Here is a 23,782-nt window from a genome sequence, read left to right as displayed (position 1 = left end):
CAGATGTAAAAACCTATATACTGCTTGCAAACGAAAGAACATTGTGCTGTCAATCTATTTCATAAGGACTGCGCATAAAGGACCTTAATAGAATGTACCAGAGAGTAACAACTTAATGACTTTACTAAACCCTCAGTGTCCTACAGCCCAAATATTCATTAGATAAAATGCAATTTTCATGTGACTTCCAGTTACAATGGAAGTCGCTATCATACATTTAATCTTTGATACAAGTTTAGCATCTCTTAAACCAACAGGCAGTCAGAGGGCAGTCTGACCTGGGAGCAGAAAGGGAAGCTGTACTTTTTAAAATGCTGTTCAAGAAGGAAACAAGAACTGATTTCGTTTCAGTGGTGGAAGGACAAGAGGGCTTTCTTAATTAAGCACAGCTTAAGAATAGCCCTATTATTTATCTAATGTAAAAATAGCGTTTAAAAGTAATTCTTAGCTCTCCTTCCTTTTTTTTTTTTTTTTAAGTCTGGGCTTACTAAGATTGTCAGGTGTGGTAGTTTAGCATAGTGGATCATTATATAATGGTCGACTCGTTTGAATGATAGGTTCATCATTCAAACGTGCTGACTTTGTGCAACATTTGCACATATATGTGCAGTCTGACATTCTTCTTCCCTCAGGACTAAATGACAGTCAATAAACAATGAAGTTTGCTCTGCACAAATGCTAAATGCCCAGTCAGCAAATGATACTGCAGAAACCTATTTTAAGGGCAGTAGCGCACCAGGCATGAAAATATAGTTATAATAAACACATGACAAAATGTCCAGAAAAACCTTTCCATTGAATAGCACTGTATTTTATTGTATGTTGGGTGATATTTAGTGATTATTTGCTATGGGAGCCTGACTGTCTGTACAATTTTGTAAACAAAAAATACTGTAATTCTTCCCTGAGAGTATTGTGGATTGTGCCCTGATTATTTATTTGAGTTCGTACTATTTACCTCTTTGTCCAAGTTCTTCAAACCATACTGTTCGCATATAGAGATGAGCTTTTTCCTATTTAAGTAATCGTTTCGGGTGATACCAAGGTCTTCGCAGATCAACTGCAACTTCTCTTCCACCCATTCATGGTCTGTAGTGCACACATTCTGAGAAGCACTGAGGTCATCAGGGTTCCAAAATCTTAACTGGCCTAAAAATGTAAAAATACACACAACTGAAACAAATGTGAATGAGCCTGCTTGGTCATCAGCCACAAGGCAGGTTGGCAACTGCCGGCCGATGGCTATGAGAGAAGTGAACGTGCTGCAGGGCTGGTTTAACAATACACATTTACTGGGCAGTTTTCCATGTTTTATGGTATGTTGGGAAAATACCCACCCAACCAAAAAAAACATTTATATTCCTTATGCTCATGCAGATCTAACCCATTGCTCTCATTTATTAATGGCATACTAGGCTTAAATTCTAAATTTTATTAGAAGCACATAACTTGGAAAAAGGGGTTAGTTTCTAAATTTAATTCAAAGCCTATCATATTTAAAATAATGATGAAATCTGATGCCAGCAATCAAGTCTAAAAAGAGTCTGCTCTAGGCAACTGCTCTTATATCTAGGCAACATCAGAGACTACAAATCAGAAAATCTCAAAATGATTCTTCTTACAATAATTACGTTACAAACTAACCTATAAAGCATAGTAAGTTAATTGTGCCCGCATAGGGAGCTTGAATGAGATATTGGGGTATAGTTATCATGATGTTTAAAAAAATGGAGAAAAGCATTACCGGTAAAGTTGCCCAGGGCAACGAATCAGCAATTAGATTTCAACAGCTAGAAAACCAAATCAAAGCATCTGATTGGCTGCTATGAACAACATCAACGGTGATGTTTTACTCCACTTTTTACACAGCATGATAAACATACCCCATTGTGTTGTTATTGGCTGGTTTCCTTCAACACCATAGACTATTATTTAAAAAAAATTAAATATAATAAAAAAAGTAAATAAAAAAAAGTAAATATGTTTGCATTAAGGGATAGTTTAAAGTGATAGTTATATATACAGTAGAACCGCTATTTTACATTCTTCAGAGGAAAAATGGTGTAAGATCTAGGAAAATGCAACATCAGGGAATGCATTATGTATTATATATATTGGTGGGACAACAAAATTGTTAATGTTAGTATCTATTTATGAATGAAGCAAAATAGTGATACAAAGAAATTTGTGCTTACTTTTTATTTGAAATAAAGTGTATTTTATTTTAATATTAATTGTTTCATAGATGTATTTTTTTCCCTAAATTTTCTTTTCAAGGAAGAAATGTTTGATTGATTTTTACCTTCTGCTGTAAATTCTTCTACATCTTCACTCTTCCACGGCTAAAACAAAATGAAATACAAACATACTGGATATTAATTGGAAAAACTGAAGGTGAAGATTGTATGTTAATTCCCTGATTACAAAAAAAAACCAGCTGATTAGACATTAGCTATGCTGTGTTCAGATGCAAGGAAAAAAGAAGTACCCATTGCCAGCTTTTATCAAGGCCTCTATTATTCATCTCAGCTGCTAGTGCCTAAACTAAACCACCCAGCTCCATTTACTTCCATTTTATTACTATAATGGGGCCTGACAGCAGCTTTTCTTCACAGAGAAGAGGATGGAAAAAGGTCAAAGGTCAAAATTATTCCAAAATGGCTGCCAATGTGTGTCAAGAGAACAAAAGGTGACTTTAATTGTTGCTATGGAGCAAGTACCTTAGTGTTGTACTGAGCTATTGTCACACAGATTTGCACTATACTGCAGCTGGATTGGAGGTCACACATATTACAGAGCATCGGTTTAGAAAGGAAAGATTTCAGGGCCTGCTTTGTGTACACACACATGCTCTGCAGGGCTTAAAAACAGATGGCCAGAGGTCTTGCTTTCTTGACCAGGACCCACCAAAGCATCTGCAACTCGTGCCGTTTACTTATTGCAGCCATTTTTTGTAACAACCATCCTACGCTGTGACATCTGCTGCTGAAGATAGACCTTTGTTCTGCTGCAGAATATAGGACTAATTTAAGAGGTTACTGAGGCGTGTGACAATGCTGGTTGTCTTTAAACTGCATGACTTCTCGCTACAGAATGTGTTGTGGCAAGCAGCGATATCCTAAATTTTCCTGTGCTATTTGTGCAGAATTTCTAATCAATTGCTCACATTTTTTAATATATATTATTTATTAAATAATCCATTCTTTCTCACTTTGCTCTTCCCATTCCTTTCCTTTTTCTTTCTCCCCTTGAGAATTGTAGAATTAGTGAGAAAAAACAGAAAGAGAAATAGTAATGCAGAATAGAAAGGGACCATAGAAAATGTTGCATATGTTTTAATTTTATCCCCATAGGATCATACCCTACTAGCTTATCGCTAAGCAGTCAGCTTCAGGCCCCATCTAGGTGGCTACATGCAAGCAGCACAGTCATATACAGTGGTGTGAAAAACTATTTGCCCCCTTCCTGATTTCTTATACTTTTGCATGTTTGTCACACAAAATGTTTCTGATCATCAAACACATTTAACTATTAGTCAAAGATAACACAAGTAAACACAAAATGCAGTTTTTAAATGAGGGTTTTTATTATTTAGGGAGAAAAAAAATCCAAACCTACATGGCCCTGTGTGAAAAAGTAATTGCCCCCTGAACCTAATAACTGGTTGGGCCACCCTTAGCAGCAATAACTGCAATCAAGCATTTGCGATAACTTGCAACGAGTCTTTTACATCGCTCTGGAGGAATTTTGGCCCACTCATCTTTGCAGAATTGTTGTAATTCAGCTTTATTTGAGGGTTTTCTAGCATGAACCACCTTTTTAAGGTCATGCCACAACATCTCAATAGGATTCAGGTCAGGACTTTGACTAGGCCACTCCAAAGTCTTCATTTTGTTTTTCTTCAGCCATTCAGAGGTGGATTTGCTGGTGTGTTTTGGGTCATTGTCCTGCTGCAGCACCCAAGATCGCTTCAGCTTGAGTTGACGAACAGATGGCCGGACATTCTCCTTCAGGATTTTTTGGTAGACAGTAGAATTCATGGTTCCATCTATCACAGCAAGCCTTCCTGGTCCTGAAGCAGCAAAACAACCCCAGACCATCACACTACCACCACCATATTTTAATGTTGGTATGATGTTCTTTTTCTGAAATGCGGTGTTACTTTTACGCCAGATGTAACGGGACACGCACCTTCCAAAAAGTTCAACTTTTGTCTCGTCGGTCCACAAGGTATTTTCCCAAAAGTCTTGGCAATCATTGAGATGTTTTTTAGCAAAATTGAGACGAACCTTAATGTTCTTTTTGCTTAAAAGTGGTTTGTGCCGTTTTTGCCCAGTCTCTTTCTTATGGTGGAGTCGTGAACACTGCCCTTAATTCAGGCAAGTGAGGCCTGCAGTTCTTTAGATGTTGTCCTGGGGTCTTTTGTGGCCTCTCGGATGAGTTGTCTCTGCGCTCTTGGGGTAATTTTGGTCGGCCGGCCACTCCTGGGAAGGTTCACCACTGTTCCATGTTTGTGCCATTTGTGGATAATGGCTCTCACTGTGGTTCGCTGGAGTCCCAAAGCTTTAGAAATGGCTTTATAACCTTTACCAGACTGATAGATCTCAATTACTTTTGTTCTCATTTGTTCCTGAATTTCTTTGGATCTTGGCATGATGTCTAGCTTTTGAGGTCTACTTCTCTGTGTCAGGTAGCTCCTATTTAAGTGATTTCTTGATTGAAACAGGTGTGGCAGTAATCAGGCCTGGGGGTGACTACAGAAATTGATATTGAAATTGAAAATTGAAATTGATAAACCACAGTTAAGTTATTTTTTAACAAGGGGGGCAATCACTTTTTCACAGAGGGCCATGTAGATTTGGAGTTTTTTTTCTCCCTTAATAACGTAAACCTTCATTTAAAAACTGCATTTTGTGTTCAATTATGTTATCTTTGACTAATAGTTAACGGTTTTTGATGAGCAGAAACATTTAAGTGTGACAAACATGCAAAAGAATAAGAAATCAGGAAGGGGGCAAATAGTTTTTCACACCACTGTATATCATATACATCTATCTATCTATAATACATTATTGCATTGTTTCGGACTGCACCCAGGCAATTAAATTATGTATATACAGAAAATAATAATCATCCGTGGCCAGCACACCCTTCAATGTTTTATCAAAAATGTATTGAAAATATATTGTTAAAACCGACGTTTCGGTCCTCATTAGGACCTTTCTCAAGGATAAAAAAAAAAAAGGTCCTAATGAGGACCGAAACGTCGGTTTTAACAATATATTTTCAATAAATTTTTGATTAAACATTGAAGGGTGTGCTGGCCACGGATGTATATTATTTTCTAAATATATACCATCCCTTCTATCTCTCCACGCCTCATTTGTGCTTCTCTACTATGCTCTGCAATTATTTTATTGGGCTCAGATTTCTAATGTCCAGAAACCAATTAAACTGGCAGCATTTTGCTAGAAGTCTAAGCAGCCTTTAAAACAGAGAGAGTGACCTGGTACAGGCCAGTTTTAAAATAATTTCAGAGCTCTTACAACACTTACAATATATTAGTATTCAGTCCTGCTGATAAAATTCTAAAGTGCAAATGCTACAGTATAAAGACATTTTGATGGGAATAAAATGACAGGCAAAAATTGTCTCATACATAATGGCTGGCACTGACAAACGCCCAAACTAGTACCAGTAATACCACTAGTACTTCCTCATGACTTCAGGGGAACTGAGGTAATACTGTAGGTTACCTGGCCAACTGGACAAAACAATGGTTGTGCCATTTCAAGGAGGTGTTCAATATGTGCTTCACTTGAAAAGAAAGCCTGCCATTTGCCAGTTTGCAATTTCTGTTGGCCAGGTACCGATCTTCCAAAATACAGTAACTGAACTGTGCCAACGGCTTCGGGATGTGCTGATGTTAAAACAGCAAAGTGGAATAAATGTTGCATAAACCTTTTTCCTGCAAATGACAGGACTATTGCTTTCCAATAGAGTAAGCAGAGGCACAAAAAACTCACTGAGGGGGTGACAAATTCTTAGGCACCCCCTACTCTAATCACTAATCTTGGAGCCCAGCCTTCTGCAGAGTTTGCACTGGTCATTTTATATCCTATTCCCATGGTTACCCTGTGTTCAATGAGTGTGCATGCACAGTACAGACATGGGATCTGTTATGCAGAATGCTCATGGCCTGGGTTTCCCTGAGATCCATAATTTGGATCTCTATAACTTAGGTCTACTAAAAAGTTTTTAAATATTAATTAAACCCAACTGGATGGTTTAACCTCTAATATGCTTTAAGTACACTTTAGTTGGGATCAAGTACAAAGGTACTGTGTTATTATTACAGAGAAAAAGAAAATCATTTTTTAAATTTTCTGGATAGCGGGTTCCTAGAACCCATCCCATACATGTATCAAAAATGCTGAAGTTGTTCTGTACCACTAATGCAAATGTTCAGGGTAACACAGGGTATCCATGGGGAGGAATAAAAAGGAAATGTAATCTGCAAACTCTGCAGAACGCACCCTGAGGAAAAGGATCAAGGGACCAAGGTCCCAAGTTAGCAATTGAAGTCATTAAGGGATGCCTAACAAATTGGTACAACACAGTAAATTTATGTTTCATTTTTAAACATCAAACTTAATTTGTGTGTACTTGCAGTCAGGGGTTCTATATAATTTGTAACACAAACTGCTACCAGGTTGTGAGTGTCATTGATTTTACTGGGTAAGCAGATGGTTACACACACTGAAAGACATACTAGAGGGAACCTGTACTGAAGGAGAGATAATCACAACTAAATAAAGAAAATTATTTTTGGGTGACAAAATTCTTCATTAGCTGACGTGGGCAAAATGGTATTTATGGTAATTAAATATCCCTTAAATATGAAAATTTGCACAGATAGTGAACTGAATGCATTTGGACTTGGCACATGGACTTTGGACTTGCCCTTGCACCTCACTCACAGTACAAAACACAACAGGCACACTGGAAGTAAGTAAATACATATGAGCTTTCTAAGCCACTATTATTTATGAAATTCTTCACCACATTAGCACCTAGCTAAACTAAGTGAGCATTTATATGAATTATTGTAAATACTGGTTTAAGAACATGCATGTGATTCTGATATTAAAAGAACAGTAAGTTCTGGGTTTCGCCATTTATTAACTAAAGAAACATTCATTAAAAACTGTACAACCCCAAGGACTTAGAAGTTTATTTATAACCCTGAAACAACATTCTTATTTTTGGGTTAGCTGAATGGTGAAAATATTTGCACAGATGATAAAGCACAGATATAGTCATCTTTATACTCAAATGAAGGCTTAGGATGAAGACAACCCAGGGTCTCCACAACCTTTTAAAAAGTCACGGTGGGTAATTAGTGCTCCACAAACTGTTGCACGATTAGTCGCAGAAACTTGTATACCAGCCTATGGAGGGTAAGTCGCCACCATTAGATGGTGCTATTGTAGTCGCAGTGACTAATTGCCCCATGTGTTTTCACCCTTATACAAAGATTATATTTAAGGGAACAATGAATATTGGAACAGAATGGCACCAGATAAAATAAACCCGTTTGTGAATGTAATAAGGGCCTTAGACTAAGGCACTGATATGATTGTGTATATCATGTGATTATGGTAAATCACAGTAAAGTAAAACATAAATATGTCAGTTCTTTATAAATAATAATAGTAATAAAAATTGTGGGGATGGTAGTAAGTTAATCTTTGTGTACTGGCGGGCAACTCTATCATTTATAATACACATTGCCATTGTTGTAACAAAACACATGGCATACATTAAACAGCTGACCAGAAACTTAAAATCTACAGCACCTGATCTATGGTCTTTTTATGCAAACAGCATAAATGCTTTTTCCTATGGCACTAAGAAAAACTGTAATTTGGACACATAATGTTCATGCACAATGGAGAAGGGGCTCATACAGTTCTATATAGGTCTGGTGAGACCTCACAGAATTCTAATGCTAACCCATATACAGGTATGGGATCCCTTATCCGGAAACCCGTTATCCAGAAAGTTCCAAATTACAGAAAGGCCATCTCCCATAGACTCCATTATAAGCAAATAATTCTAATTTTTAAAAATGATTTTCTTTTTCTCTGTAATAAAACACTATTCCAACTAAGGTATAATTGATCCTTATTGGAGGCAAAACAAGCCTATTGGGTTTATTCAATATTTAAATGATTTATAGCAGACTTAAGATACAAATTATGGAAAGATCCCTTATCCAGAAAACACCAGGTCCCGAGCATTCTGGATAAAAAGGTCCCATACCTGTACTGTGAAAAAGAATACTGTAATGGACTGTATGTTTTACAATTGCTTGTTTTTAGGTCTAAATTATATGTTTTGTTTCTTAACTGCTATTATTTACATTACTATATTTATGTACAAGAAGCACACAACATCAACAATATTACAAAAAGTAGCAGTACCAGAATACCTCCTAAACATATGATATACCAAAAACATTGAGGCTTCTTGATGCCCAAGCTCTACAAAACTTGGCTTAAGCTGTGTGTGTATTATTCATTTTTATAATAGATCATATTCTTCTAACTGTATCTGCATGACTGAATTACTAAATTTGGCTCCCAACCCATCTCTTTCACAAAACCTACATTGTTTAGTTAACAAAACCGAGTTCAGCTTGAACTGTATTTAGGAGTCTTCTACTCCAAAACAATATTCTACTCTTCACAAAAGCCAAAAATTAGACATTTAGGAAGATGTTAGCTTAGTTTTTATAGTGGGCCACTAAATTATATAGTGTTAGAAAAGCAAGTTAAGTACAAATTAAAAACTAAATTAAGGGGAACTAGTGCAAAAATGTAAATTGAATATAAGATTTCATGAAAATAAGAAACTTTCTAAATATAATTCTATAATAATGAACTTTTTTTTCAGTGTATTCCTCTCAACAGTCTACCTCTCTTCATGCAAGAATCAGAGTTTAACTGATAAACTCTTTGAATAGACTAAATGGGTCATTTACCATACTCCAGGGCGCAAATGCATGCCCCTTAGCTCACTTGTTTACTTTTTAAATCTGACATGGGGCTAGACATGTTCCCAGGTGTCCTCAGCCATGTGGCTTTAGACACTCTTTATTGCTGCATTGCAAGTTGGAGTGATGTTACCTCTCTCCCTCCCCCAGCAGCCTATCAACAGAACTATGGGAAGGTAACAGGATAACAGCTCTTGACACCCATATTGCTAAAAATGCTCCCACGGATATGAGAATAGCACTAAATAGTAAAACACCCAAGTCCGGCCATGACTCCTCCAGTTACATGGGAGTAGAAAATACAATAGCTTATCTAAAAGCAGTTGCATTGTGCAGTGCTGGCTTATTCTGAAAGGTCAAGCACAATAACCTGAGATAGTTGCCTACGCACCAATATCACAACTAAAAAAATATATATATTTATTGGTTCAAGAATAAAATTTTAAATGGCAGACTTATTTGAAATGCACACAGTGTAATTTAGTAATAAAAACTACACCATAAAAATAACATAATCCCTTTAGATATAAGAACAATCAATATACTCAATATTCCTCCACGACTGTCTAAAATAAAAAATAAAAAAAGCATGAAATATACAGAATGTTCTTCTCTATTTGTCAAGGCCAGGCGTGGAAGAGATAAAGGCCTTGCGAGGATGCTATTATCCATACTGAATAAATGGTCACTCAGCAGTGTGTGTTCTTTGTTTTACACAGTTATGCTTTCACATTTGTTCTCTAACAATAACCATTATTAGCCACAACCATTTAATTGGCTCACTCTGTCTACACATGGATAATTTTATTATTGCACTCTGATAAGAATCCACATTTTAATTTTTTTTTCTTTCCTTATATAGGTTCAAATATTAATGAGAAAGGAATAAAATTAATGTTTAGGCAATATGCGAACAGCTTGAAGAATCAACTATAATAGCAATAAAAAAAACATTAAATTACATGTCAAATTATAATTTACTTGCAGAAAATGAAGGCTGTAAAATCCCCTGCATGCTATTTAAAACCCAGAAAAACTGCCTGCTTCTCACACGCTTTCAAATGATAAAATATCCCTGTAGCATGAACTGCAATCCAGGGGCAAGAGGTTTGGAAGTGGTAATATAATTAAACATATTGTGATGAACAGCTGCGCCTGGCAGGCCCTGTATTATGGGGAATACACCATAGGACTCCGAAGTCTCCGCATTCAGTATTCTATACACATTTATAGCTGGAGTATTCCCTGAGTTTTTAGCTCATTACTGATTCAGACAGCAGGATGTGGCTGGTGGTCTTTAAATTGTGAGATTAAGAATGAATTCATTAGTCATCTATCTGGGTGTCAGTGGACAGTTGCTTTTTTTTTTTTTGAAGAGGAATATATTTTGAAGCAATTGTTCATCTCAACCATAAAAATGCTCATCTGGAAACATTAATGCATCAGTTGCAGTACACTTGATCCTTTGAGGGAAACAGGAAGGGGATGCTAGCTTTAAAGATAAGAGGAGAATTCCTAGGAAATGCTAAATACAACTATGTTACTTATCACATTCCTAGTTATAAGTACTTTAAAAATATATATTATTATGTTGTTCGTACCTCTTCGCAGTTTCTTGAGCTGACCTGTGAGGACCTGGTACCTTCATCGTCAGGTTCAATCACTGTCTCTTCATCAAACTCAAGAGAATCCTGAAGTTCGGGCATAGACCTCCTGCCATACCGCTTTCCATCTTTAATGTATTTGGGCTGGGCCTCAGTACAGGAAACTATTGGTTCAAATAAATATGATAAATTTATATGTACATTTCAGCTAAATAAGCACCAAAACACTAACAACTTATTTGTAAATTAAATCCCATAAAAGTGGATGTAGTGCCTAACAAAAATTCTTTATTTTCCCCCAAAATAAGAGAAAATGTGATCTGCTGGTCTGCTGCACAAGATTAAAACACAGGTTATAATATTACTTCCTACACCCCATACTAATCCTGCGTTGAACCATTTTTGTATCCTGGACCCAAGGACTGCAACCCACAAATCATACCCACAACACGCATACCTGCTGGAACCTGCTACCCGACCCAACTCACAACTGTCTTATTCGCAACCCGTAGAAAAATGTTTAAAGGAGTAAAATATAGATAATATAGAAGATAATATAAGAAAAATAGATAAGAACCACATCCTGACCCACAAACTGCATTTGTGCCCACATCCGAAAATCCTACCCGCAACCTGCAGGGTACCTACTTTTTTTTGTAGGTTAACCACTCAAGGTCATCACTACAATCAGATGTAGAATGCAACATATTCCACAGCGCTGTACAATAGTTGGGTTTCATACATTGTACATACAGAGTAAAATATAAAGCAATCAATAACCGATACAAGAGGTGAAGAGAGCCCTGCCCAAAAGAGCTTACAATCTATCTTTTTCAGTTTTTGCCCTGTTAAGTGCAAGAAATTAAAAAAAATGCTTATTGATGATATATTTCTTATTAATAACAATAGTCAAAAATATATTTACAAGCCCTATTCACTGAATTAATATTTAAAAAAGGGATATACCACCCTTTTAGGTTTAAGGGTTAAGGCTAATTTGTGTGTGAATACTCATGGCACTGTGGAAGGGTGACTGTTACAACAAGGTTTTTATTCACTGTAACCTTGTTGCGAAAACAAGCAAGGTTTGTATTGGTTATTTTCCAATTGTATTTGTCTACTGATGTAACATTTCTGTTGATCAATGCATAATAATAATAATAATGTCACCATATGGATAAAGGATAGTGATAATTATAACATCTCAGAGTATAAGAGTTTTTCCTCTTTGGTTTCCAAGCATCTATCATGATATTACAAAATGTGGTTAATACTGAATTGCACAATACTCCACAGTTTGCTGGCTCATTGCCATCTCCTATCACTTCCTTCCTTTAACCAGATACAAGGAAGTGTGATAATCTCCATTCCGGGTGTGTTAATGGAGTGTTGTTTTTTTATCAATGTGTGCACTCAAAATATCCAGACATGAACAGCATTATGTACAGCACAGGTCCTACAGTTTGCACATAGGCTGAAAAGTATAGCTAGGTGCTAAAAAGAAGCTTTTTGGACTCTGTTGGCCTCAAGCAAAGTGCCAAAAAATGGAAAAACTTGCCCTGGGTGTTGCGCCCTACAGAGCAACTTTGTGCAACAGGTAGGTGGAGGAAGGTGCAGAGTACAGCCTGCATGAACCACTGCCTCGGCACAAGTGTTCCCTAAATTACTGTATTGTATCTATTTATATCGCACCACAGTTGAATGCAGTGCTTTAAAAGATGTGAACATTGCACCACTTAGCATTCCAGCTGTTGTGTCTGTGGTAGTGGCATATAGCCCTTTTTTCTCTCGTGCAGATTTGGCATTTTTGTGGCTTCTCTATTGATGGCTGGTGCAGCATTTTCAGGAGGTACGCAAACATGTATATTCAGAAAACATAGTGGGTCCAAAGGATTGTTGTGAAAACTAGTGCTATTATTATTAAATTTTTCTATGTAGTGCCAACATTTTTTTCAACAAATTAATACATCAGGTAAGGAGGGCCCTGCCAGCAGGCTTACAATCTAAAGGGGAATGTAACAAAAGAAACAAGCCAACATCTACTGATGTTCAACTAACTGAAAACATATAGAGCAAATAATTAAAAAATAAAGGACATATAATGAATCATGCCTTGAATGTGGGGGCAGATGTTACCCTTCTTTGAACACAACACAAACCATCATCAAATGATATTAAGGCAATATCTTCTTTTAAAACTCTGCAGAGGTCTTATAGCCAAGGGGATAGATTTAATGAATTATTTATTATATAGTTATGAAGCTGCAATTTATTTAGTTGAAATTCTCTGGACCCATTAAACTGTTTGTACTGTGAACACCGTACTTCAGCTAGGATCAATGCACCAACTGGAAAATAAATACATGCATACAAAACTGGATACAAAAACAAGAGAGTCGGCTGCTGATGAAAACACAATTTTATTATAAAATTTCTCCTGTACAATTTAAAAAAATAAATGTAGGGCACTGAAGTGTATGATGGAAACAAAAAAGATGTCTTAAAACCATCCTAAAGAAGATGCAGTTCTTAATATGGACCTGAATGTCTAAACCTGAGACTATAAACGCATAATACATAAAATAACCTTATTCAAATAAAGAAAAGAAAATATTATAATATACAAAAGCCAAGAGAGATCAAAAAAGTAAAAAAACACTTCCCCCAAGTAATGTTAACAATAGCCAGGACCCAACAGAGAGGAAACATTGCATAGATTTCTACATTTTACATTCAAACTGTACATAGAGTGGGGTGATGGTTGTTACTAATGCAGTACAACACATTCTGATTATATTCCAAGTACGGTTCATTGATTTGTGGCAATCTTAATAGCTTCTTATAAAAAAGTTTGTATGATTTCCTGATATGGCATAAAAATTATGGCACTTGAACTAATGGAAAGAGTTTGTAGGTGGACACATAGCAAGAGCCTTTGTAAATGTAACACATTTAAACTGGGTCCACAGGGGCCATTGTAGGGCCACTCAATACATTTTTATTTAAATGATATTGTCCATAAGGGGTTCATATTTGCAGATACCAGTGGAATCAGATCTTGATATCGGTCATTTACAATAGTGAGAGAAGAAATAATACATGAGGTTTACCTTGGATCAATCTATACTTCTGCACATTGGCCATAGTAAAAAGGGAGCTAATAACTCTTAACTCTACCAATTGCCTCACATCAGTAATGAAACTATGAATAAAACAGGATTTCATTGAAATTCTACTTATCACCGAGCAGACAGATCTAGAAACTCAGCAGGGGGTACAGTGTGGTACCTATCTAATCAAGACATAAAAGAGCTGGGAACCCTTCTTTTAAGTGCAGTCAGAGTAGCCTGAGGAAATCATTAATTGCTGGGAATCAAAAATGGGTTGGATGTCCTTTATCTCCCATATTGGGGAGGGGGGGGGGGTGTTAGGTTTTCACCTAAATAAAGTCTAGTTGGCTTTCACTGTCCTTCTACGGTAAGCATACAAGACCCCACAGAAAAATCAAACCTGCCCGATCGAGATCTGCCTAATTTCAGCCCAGATGTCAGTCGGGCAGGCCTGTCGTTCTTGCCCATACATGGGCAGATAAGCTGCTGAATTGGTCTAAAGCAGTGCTGTCCAACTTCTGTGGTACTGAGGGCTGGAATTTTTCCGGCCTTCGTGGTGGAGGGCCGATAAGGGAAGCTAGTTTTGACCACTCCCCTTTTTAAAACCCCACCCACTTGAAACCACACCCATGTTATCGCATGACCATAGCCAAATTAATGGTGGTAGTACAGCAAAAACCTGCCGTACTCTGCCTGCCCTACCCTGCCTGTGTGTACCATACTCTGCTTTCCCTACCCTGCTTGTGTGTGCCATACTCTGCTTTCCCTACCCTGCCTGTGTGTGCCATACTCTGCTTTCCCTACCCTGCCTGTGTGTGCCATACTCTGCCTGTCCTACCCTGCCTGTGTGTGCCATACTCTGCCTTCCCTATGCTGCCTGTGTGCCATACTCTGCCTGCCCTACCCTGCCTGTGTGTGCCATACTCTGCCTTCCCTACCCTGCCTGTGTGTGCCATACTCTGCCTTCCCTACCCTGCCTGTGTGTATGGCACATACAGGCACCATAGGGCTGGCAAAGTATGGCACACACAGGCAGCCTACAGTGACACAATGCTGGCACTGCTCCTACAGTCTGCACAATAACTATATATTAAAAAACTTTTTACTTGCAGTACCCCCTCAGTATATGTTCTTTTTATAGTGTGCAGGGTTTATTTGTGCGTTTCTACTGTTCCTACAGTCTGTCTGAGGTGTGAACAGGGGAACAATGTGGGTTATTACAGCCTGAGCCTGAGATGTGAACACTGCAGAGGGTGAATAATGCAAGGATTAAAAGGTGTGAACAACACAGGGGATTACATTTTTAAGCAATACAGGGTGATTACAGCCTGAATCTGAGGTGTTAACCATGCAGGGGGCCAGTACTGATACCATGTAAAGCTTACACAAAGGTAAGCCATCAAAGCAGCCAGACAGGTGGGGGGCCACACAGAGGGGGGTCGCGGGCCGCCAGTTGGACAGCACTGGTCTAAAGGACCGATATCGGCAGCTAGCAACGGCTTGTGTATGGCCACCTTTAGCCAGTTACAGTATTTATAATTCTTCAATTCTTCCTACGCAATAAAGGCACTCATGGAATAACTACCATTGAATTGTTCCCCCATGATATTTTCCCTGCAGAGTGGGCATCATTTTCTCAATTTGCTATATTTCAATTTCTTAAAGGCCTATAGTGCCAAAGCAATTTGTTTTTATACTGAACAGGATGAAGATATGTGGTGCAGTAATAAAGTGTAAACTACTGCATCTGGTCAAATTTATTGCCTTTTATTACATTTGGGGGTATGTGTATTAGGTGCAAATTAACTGCAGGTAGAGAGCATTATAGAGAATCAAGACAACACCTGTATCTCGTGTAGGTATGTACAGTTCACTTATTTCATCACGCATTATAATTGATTATTAAAGGGGTTGTTCATCTTTAATTTAACCAGTGACTTGACAGCAACATGTTGCTCACCAACCCCTTATATGTTGCTCCCAGGGGCCTCAAAGCAGTTGCTTATTTTTGAATTCCTGGCTTAAAGGCACATTGCCTTTAACAGATGTACTGCCAAGCATAGACTACTGTAGGCCAATCACAGCTCTTATTTGGAACCCTCAGAAACTTGCATGCTTGTGTTACTCCCCAACTCTTTTTACATTTGAATGTGGCTCACTGGTAAAAAAGGTTGGGGATCCCTGATATTTTTTAGTTAGCAATTGACCTTCTAGTTTTTGAATTATTTAGCTTTTTGTTTACCAGCTCTCCAGTTTGGAATTTTAGCAGCTGTTTGCTAGGGTCCAAATTACCCTAACAACCAAGGCAGTGGTGTGAGTGAGATAGTGGAATATGGATAGGAAAGGCCTGAATAGAAAAATAAGTAATAAAATAACAATAACATTGCAGCCTCACAGAGCAACTGTTTATTGTCTTCTGGGGCCAGTGACCCCCCCATTTTAAAGTTGAAAGGAATTGGAAGGAGACAATTAAAAAATATAAAAAAAAATTAAAAACAAAGACCAATTGAACAGTTGCTAAGCATTGCTCATACTATAACATACTAAAAGATAACTTGTAGGTGAACTACCCCTTTAAAGAATGTGATGATATAAGTGGTTACTGCTAGCTTGTTGGCCACACATCCGGTTACTGCTAGCTTGTTGGCCACACATCCAGTTGGGAAGTGCCTGTCTCCCTGTGTGTATCTAGAATTAAATCTTACGTTAGATAAATTACACTTCTAGATCGCTAGACATGCTTAACAATGCAGTAATCAGCTGTTTTGAGCTCTAATTTCAACATCCTCTTCGATGCAAATGATTCAGCGAGGACATTTTCAGGACACACTGTATAAGCAAGCAAATTACTGGCAAGAAGTATTAAAAGCACATAATTGCAAACTGCTGATTGAACCTGAATCTAAAGAGGACATAGAAGGTTGCCTTGTGTATGGTCACAGAGGAGCTTTTGTCTGTCTTTTGATTTATCACTTAAGAGAACAGTAAGGGATAGGCCAAAGAATGCCTCATCTCTAATGCTGAAGCACCTCCTTAAGACAGATGAGCCCCTTTCTACCAACAAAGAGAACAGCAATGCTGATTACGCTGGATGACTCCTCCTTATTACAACATGGAATAATCTGTTTTTTCAGCTACAATACTCTGGATCACAAAGACAGACTTGAATGCTTATTACCACTCAGATTGTAAGCTCTACGGGGCAGGGACCTCCTTCCTACTGTGTCTCATACCACATGGCACTTATAATATATATATACACATATATGTATTTATTGTATTTATTTATTATATCACTTGTCCTCCCTGTGTGTAATTTTGTATTCTGTAAGACTGTACAGCGCTGCGTACCCTTGTGGCGCTTTATAAATAAAGTTATACATACATACATACATACATTATGGCAGGCACATAAAAACTAAACATTCATTTTCAGTTCCACCATTACACAACATTCAAAGGAAATTTTGGTTGATGATTAAATTATAGTAAATGACAGAAGCTTTGTAACATTTGACTGGATCTATATGTTCAAAGATGTAAATCCTGACTCAGCTATTTCTATTACAATCCAGGTGGCTCAAATTGTAAATGTAGAATTAAAGTGGTCCTCCACCCAAATACAATTCCTTAGTCCCTCTTCTCCAGGTCTTTCAATCAGAGACAGGAGTGCAGAGAATGTAAACAGCTATATATATATATATATATTTTTTTTTTTTTTTTCTTTTCACAGGAGTAACATTTTCAAATAAATTCAAATAGGATTGACATATTTTTTAATGAATATATTCTGGGAAGGTGCTTAGCATTAAATATCACTCGCAAAAACAGTTTTTGGGTTGAGGATCCCTTTAAGCAAAGGTAATTTTAAAACCTGGAAGCAGTGTAATTAAAAATAAAAAAAAAACAGACAACGCTATGATGTTGTGAGAAATCCATACCATTATGGTTTATATCTGATTTTTTCTCTATGTACTTACTTTATGTAGGGGGCTGTCAGTATCAAAACTGCAAAGCCACATATTTGATCAATCTAACCAGTTGTTAAAAAAGGCTCTCAACACAAGCACACATACACACTAATAAAAGGCATACCAAAAACACCACATTACAACCTTAACATAAAGCCCAATATCTATAAAATAAACTGCAATAAGAATGCAGAAAAAGTAAATTAAATTTAAGAATGCTTCTATGATAGCCGCCAAGCTACTAAGCAAAACCAAGTTTGCTTTGGCATAAACTTCTTTTTGTTTGTTTACATTTATAAGGATGATTAACTTGGAAGAACACAGCTTACGCACTTTTGCTATAGCATGTACATTTGTCTATGGGCTGTAACGGAAAAATCCTTCAATCACTAAGCAACTGCCCTGTTCCTTATCCAGGTCAGAAATTATTGACAAATCAAGAGCTCAATAAGCCTGGGGTAGCAAATATCTCAACTGGGTATAACAAAGAACATTAATAGCTCAAGGAACAGAAATAACTGTAAGTATGTAGCAATACACACCGCAAACAGGAACTCTGCCACTTGTTACTAATAATGATCTGCAACAATAAAGTTTTTTTTATCACAAATGGGAACTAAATCCCTTCCCACAACATGCAAAGTCATCTTGAAGTGGAACTATATATCTGTTGACAATCAGTGGGGAATTTTAAATTTTTCCTCACATGCAACTTTGTTATGAGTTGTTATTAAAATATCTACAGTGTATAGACCCTCTATTATGAGATCTATTTTTTCAGTGTGCACTAAAGTTTTATTCTCCACCTAATCTGTACTGCCCTGACATGTTTCACCAGCTACCCTACAATTATAGTAAGAGAACAAAGCAAGTTCTGGCACTGTGTTTTTGTGACAGTGAACCCTTGGAATGGTTAAATGAAAGAAGCTTGACCCAGAGGGCCATTGATCTTGTGGGAATAAAATAATGCACCTACTATAAAAAGAATTTCTGTATGGGGCTACAGGTATTGTTAAGTATGGTGTATATACATAAAATGGAGGCAGCTTTCATACTGATTGCTTTAGCTAATGTATTCTGCATCTTAACTAATGCTAGCAATGGGTTATAGAGCGATTTTCTTTCTTTTCTTGTGTATGTTCTGAATCCCAGAGCCAGCACATGCAGTGAAAAAGCAAACTTTTTTTTTTCAGCTTTTCACTCTACTGCACTAGCAGCGTAAAAACAGAAGAAGAGAGAGGTTTGCTCTCAACTATACCTTTTACCCCGGCCCGGGGTATAAGGTAAGCGATTACAATCAGCACTCCCCCAGTGATTGCACCTTTCCTTCTCCTTAAACTGAGCATCCATTGAGGTATATCTTCAATTGTGTATTTCGGCTTTTACAGTAAAGAAATGTATATTAGTGCATAGGGTTTTGGCTCCTCTCTTTGGAATTATATATTGCAGTGAGAGATGCATTACCTGGTTCCTGGAAGGCATCTTCATTTGATAGAGTGTTGGACAGCACAAGAATAAGAGCTTCTTTAAATTGGTCAAAATGAACCTATAAAAGAAAAAGATGTGCAAAGTGTTACAGCGTGATAACCCAGTTTTCAGTTTTCTCTATCTGATCAAGGTTACTCCTATTACTATTACAACTGGGGAAAAGGTGAGCAAGCAAGAAAGATAAGGCCTGAGGTCAAATGTGCAGACTGAAAATTGATGGAGGCATTTTCCTAAGAGTATACTTATCCTTGACAAACCAGTCAGACAGCCACTCAAAGAAACAATGAAGAAACCTAGAGGTTATTAGGCTAACCAGAAAACAGCATGCTGTACAATTCACACACTCATACTGTGAGTGTTAAATAGACTCTTTCAAAAAACAGCAATGTATTTTTAAGGTAGTAAAAGAGGGCCAGTAAAACCAAAAATTGGGAATATGTTATATTTATTTATAGATTATATCTGTCTGTCCAGCATCTATAAATAAAGTTTTTTTTAGCATCAGCTATGTTTTATTATGTAAAATATTATGCAAAATGTTATTTTGTGGGGATTCCCTTCTAATAATAATAAGAACAATAAGAATAATAAAATATAAAGCAGTGGTTGTTAAAGTGATACTAGCATTATCCCTGGTTCCCATACTCTGACCAGTTAAACTGGGGGTCTCCAACCTTTTTTTTACCCATGAGCCACATTAAAATGTATAAGAGTTGGGGGAGCAACACAAGCATGAAAACTGTTCCTGGGGTGCCAATTAAGGCTATGATTGGTAGCCCCTATATGGGCTGGCAGCCTGTTTGACAGTACACCTGGTTTTTATGCAACCAAAACTTGCCTCCAAGGCAGGAATTCAAAAATAAGCACCTTCTTTGTGGCCATTGGGGACAACATTCAAGGGGTTGGCAAGCAACTTGTTGAACCTGAACCACTAGTTGGGGACTATTGTGCCTAACTGTACAGGACACACAGAGTCTAATAAATTTGTCACACTGAGCTGGAGCAATTCCCTTAAAGCTTGATAACAAAAACAAATGTAAATGGTACTCTAGCCCACAGGAAATTTGTGCCAAATCCTCTGTTGTTGTGCAAAAGGAAGTGCTAAGCATACACTTTAGAGACCGGTAAAGCCTGGAAATCATAATGTTCAGTAAGTTTTCATGATAATCTCTATCTGGGAAGATCAGGGGTTGATAAAGCACATCATACACAGCAGCTGGTCTGCCTGCTTCTTCATGAGTTTGCCCCCAGCAGCTGGGAAATTGATGCATCCAAATGACTTAATTAGGGCAAGCAAGATAATCATATGTTTGGACGAAACAAAGCAGGGGAACAGCTTCAGAGACAGAGGAAGATCACAGACCTTCCATTCAATACAACAAGCAATAAACCTTGGGAGCACTGTTAGTTACTTGCCATGCCCTACTCCCTCCTCTTATCTTTCTACTAGCAAACCTCGGTATATCCCCTGGACCATTGAAACTAGGAGGACGCTATTTTTAATCTGCCGAGCAGCTTAGCTGGTCAAAGTTCAAACAACCATGCTTTTGCTATGGAAAAGAGCGAGGCTGCAGCTCAAGAATCCCTAATTTCAGACATAGTAGATGTTTTATCTCTGCATATTAAACATTCTCTCCCCAGAAGAGCCAGAGAGAGAAATAAAGTGTTAATGGAGACATGGCATTACTTATTATTCTTGTTAAATAAGCGGCTCTCATACATCACCCCAGGATGCAGCAGTAGTCTTCTTTCTCTGCATGTGATTGTTGCACGATCAAACATAACTGTCATATTCCTACATTTCTGCTGTATAATTTAGGCCCACAATATACATGCAGATAGGCTTAAGACTGTCTTCATGAATTACAGAGATAAGTCCAGACAGTCGGGTCTGTTTGTCGCCCCAGGCTGTCGGGGCCTTGAAGTGGCTGCAAAACGTACCACATGCCTTGGCTGATGCAGGACAACCCATAAATGTCTGAGCAGCATTTGGGAGGGGTAACTCACCCTGAGGAATCCTGGTTCAAGTAGCTGCCAAAACAAGTGAAAAATGAATTCTAATAATATGCGCTAGCCAGCCGTTGTCCAATCTGTATCCAGACATTAATATTAGAAAGGACACTAGGAGACACATAACAACCCATCTGATATAAAGAAGAATAAAAAGTCAGACAATGCTAGAATGCTGTCTCATTTTTCTCACTTAATCTGTAGCACCCAACACTACCAAACAGCTGCATATAAGACAGATGGCCTATGCTGCTGAATCGCCAGACAGTTTTACCGTGACCAAATCAGATACAACCCAAAGGGATTATTCTACATGGCAAGGGTCTGATGTTGTGTTGGCAGCTATAAATTAGCCATGCAATCTCATTTGTTTAATACACAGAGTAATTGTTCAGACAGCAATAGAATATAACATGAAAATTACATTACGCGGCATTAGGCATACTGGTGGCTTGTTTGTTTGTTTTCATTAGCTCTGTCTATTGCTAACCCAGTGGCATAACTAGAAGTCACTGGGTCCCACAACAGTTTTAGGCCCCCACCCACATAATTTTGGGGGAAATGTTCTGGTCTTCTTTATTCCTGCCCTGACAGCTGCAATACCAGGGCATCTACAATACAGTAAAAGAAACCACTGGAGTATGTTTTTATGTAGTTCATTGCCAGCCAGAGCAGGGACTGTGTAGTTCTTCTCTCACTAAGCAAGTTACATTATCCATGGAACACTGAAAAACCCATAATAATCTATAATACTTAGCAGTCAGGTATTTGACAACCAATCCTATAGATTCAAGAATGCATGACAGGTAAAGGGCTAAACATTATTCTCCAAGGACTTGAAGTCATGATACCTAACTAACCCATTCAAATTCAGGGTCATGTCATATGACCCAAAACCCTAGCAACTAGATACATATAAACTGCATAAATAAACTGAAAATCATTTTAGAATCCCGCTGTCTACATACATCACCTGACAAACAAGTTACAACTGAAATGCAAAAGGGAATGTTCAGACTTCTAAAACACCGCAGTCATTTAAAGCGCCTTTAATTGTAAGTAATATTTACTTAAAAGCTTTTTCATATATTCCAAGAAGCAAAACTCAAGAGCTTGTTACCTCCAGGCTGAAACATTGCAATAAGAACTGAGGTGGTTACTGTTTGGGGTCACTGATTAAGGAGGTTATGAGTTAACTAATAACAGAATTATAGGTATGTTCAGTCAGTCACGTGTCTAGACTTATCCACTCAAATTAACATGGAATACAGTACTTCACCATAATCCCAGTACAATAACGCAGACTTTAAAATGCCTGTAAATAGCAGATAACAAAACATTTATGAGTGAGACATGAGACCATACATATGTACTAATCAGTGGGCAAACTGTAAAGTACTTCATAAGAATATCATTCAAATGCCACAACTTGTGATATTTTTTGTAATTCCAAATCATGAACGTCCTCTGTACTGGAGCAGCCTTTTCTGTCAGGCAGTTGCAGCGATGTCAAACAAGAAATCACCAATGCAAAACCGACACCAGTGACAGAATTCCTAGAAACAGAAAGTCCTGCTATTGATCCCAAATCAGTCCAATCCATGTAACAGTGAAGAACTGTTCAACTTCTGTAGTACTGAGGGCCGATAATCAAAGGCAGATTTAACCACTCCCCTTTCTAAACCACACCCACTTCAGACCACAACGATGGTATCACAAAACCTTTTAAGACCATACCCACATTAGTGGTGGTAGCACAGCAAAAACACAAATGGTTAGTGCTCACTGCAGGAATATCCCCCCCACTCATATGAGAAAATTATTAATATTTATATTAATAATCATATTAAGCCACACCCTTAAAGGGGTAGTTCACCTTGAAATTAATTTTTTATATGATGTAGACATTGCTATTCTGAGACAATTTACAATTGGTTTTTAATTTTTTATTTTTTGACATTTTTCAGTTATTTAGCTTTTTATTTATAAGCTCTGCAGTTTGGAACTTCAGAATCTATCCGGTTGCTAAGGTCTTGTTTACCTTAGCATCCAGGCAGGGGTGTGAATGAGAGACTGCAATATGAATAGAAGGGACTAAATAGAAAGATAAGTTATAAAACGTAACAATAAAATTGTAGCCTCAAAGAGCAAAAGTTTTTTGGCTGCCGGGGTCAGTGACCCCCCCATCCTATAACATTCTAAAAGTTATCCATATGCCTCCCCTGTGGGTAACACAGCAACCCCTAGTACATAATTACACACCTTAGGGACCATATAATCACTATTTCCAAATGCTAACAAACTCCTGCCAGGTTCACCTCCCACAGGCAGCATACTGCAGGCAGAGTATGGCACACACAGGCAGAGTAGAGCAGGCAGAGTATGGCACACACAGGTAGCATAAAGCAGGCAGAGTATGGCACACACAGGCAGAGTATGGCAGAGTATGGCACACACAGGAAGGGCAGGCAGTGTATGGCACACACAGGCAGGGTAGGGCAGGCAGAGTATGGCACATACAGGAAGGGTAGGGTATGCAGA

At 37.8% G+C, this 23,782-nt stretch overlaps 1 protein-coding gene across 5 annotated transcripts in view; it reads right to left on the bottom strand.

Annotated features, from left to right (window-relative positions):
* nin (ninein) overlaps nucleotides 1-23,782 on the bottom strand; it is a 70,827-nt gene that overhangs the window by 32,674 nt on the left and 14,371 nt on the right. For 4 of the 5 annotated variants that reach the window (XM_002936591.5, XM_004917168.4, XM_004917167.3 and 1 more), the window contains exons 3-6: nucleotides 19,208-19,289; nucleotides 10,660-10,826; nucleotides 2,303-2,342; nucleotides 959-1,149 (exon numbers count right to left, since the gene is read on the bottom strand). In XM_002936591.5, coding sequence (XP_002936637.3) covers nucleotides 959-1,149; nucleotides 2,303-2,342; nucleotides 10,660-10,826; nucleotides 19,208-19,289 — 480 coding nt within the window. Of the gene's footprint in view, nucleotides 1-958; nucleotides 1,150-2,302; nucleotides 2,343-5,756; nucleotides 5,819-10,659; nucleotides 10,827-19,207; nucleotides 19,290-23,782 lie in introns of those variants that run through there. The other variant, XM_031892105.1, reaches the window with a different exon arrangement.

The sequence above is a fragment of the Xenopus tropicalis genome, chromosome 8, assembly GCF_000004195.4.
Source record: "Xenopus tropicalis strain Nigerian chromosome 8, UCB_Xtro_10.0, whole genome shotgun sequence".
Classification (NCBI taxonomy): domain Eukaryota; kingdom Metazoa; phylum Chordata; class Amphibia; order Anura; family Pipidae; genus Xenopus; species Xenopus tropicalis.
This window is presented reverse-complemented; position numbering and strand designations above follow the sequence as displayed.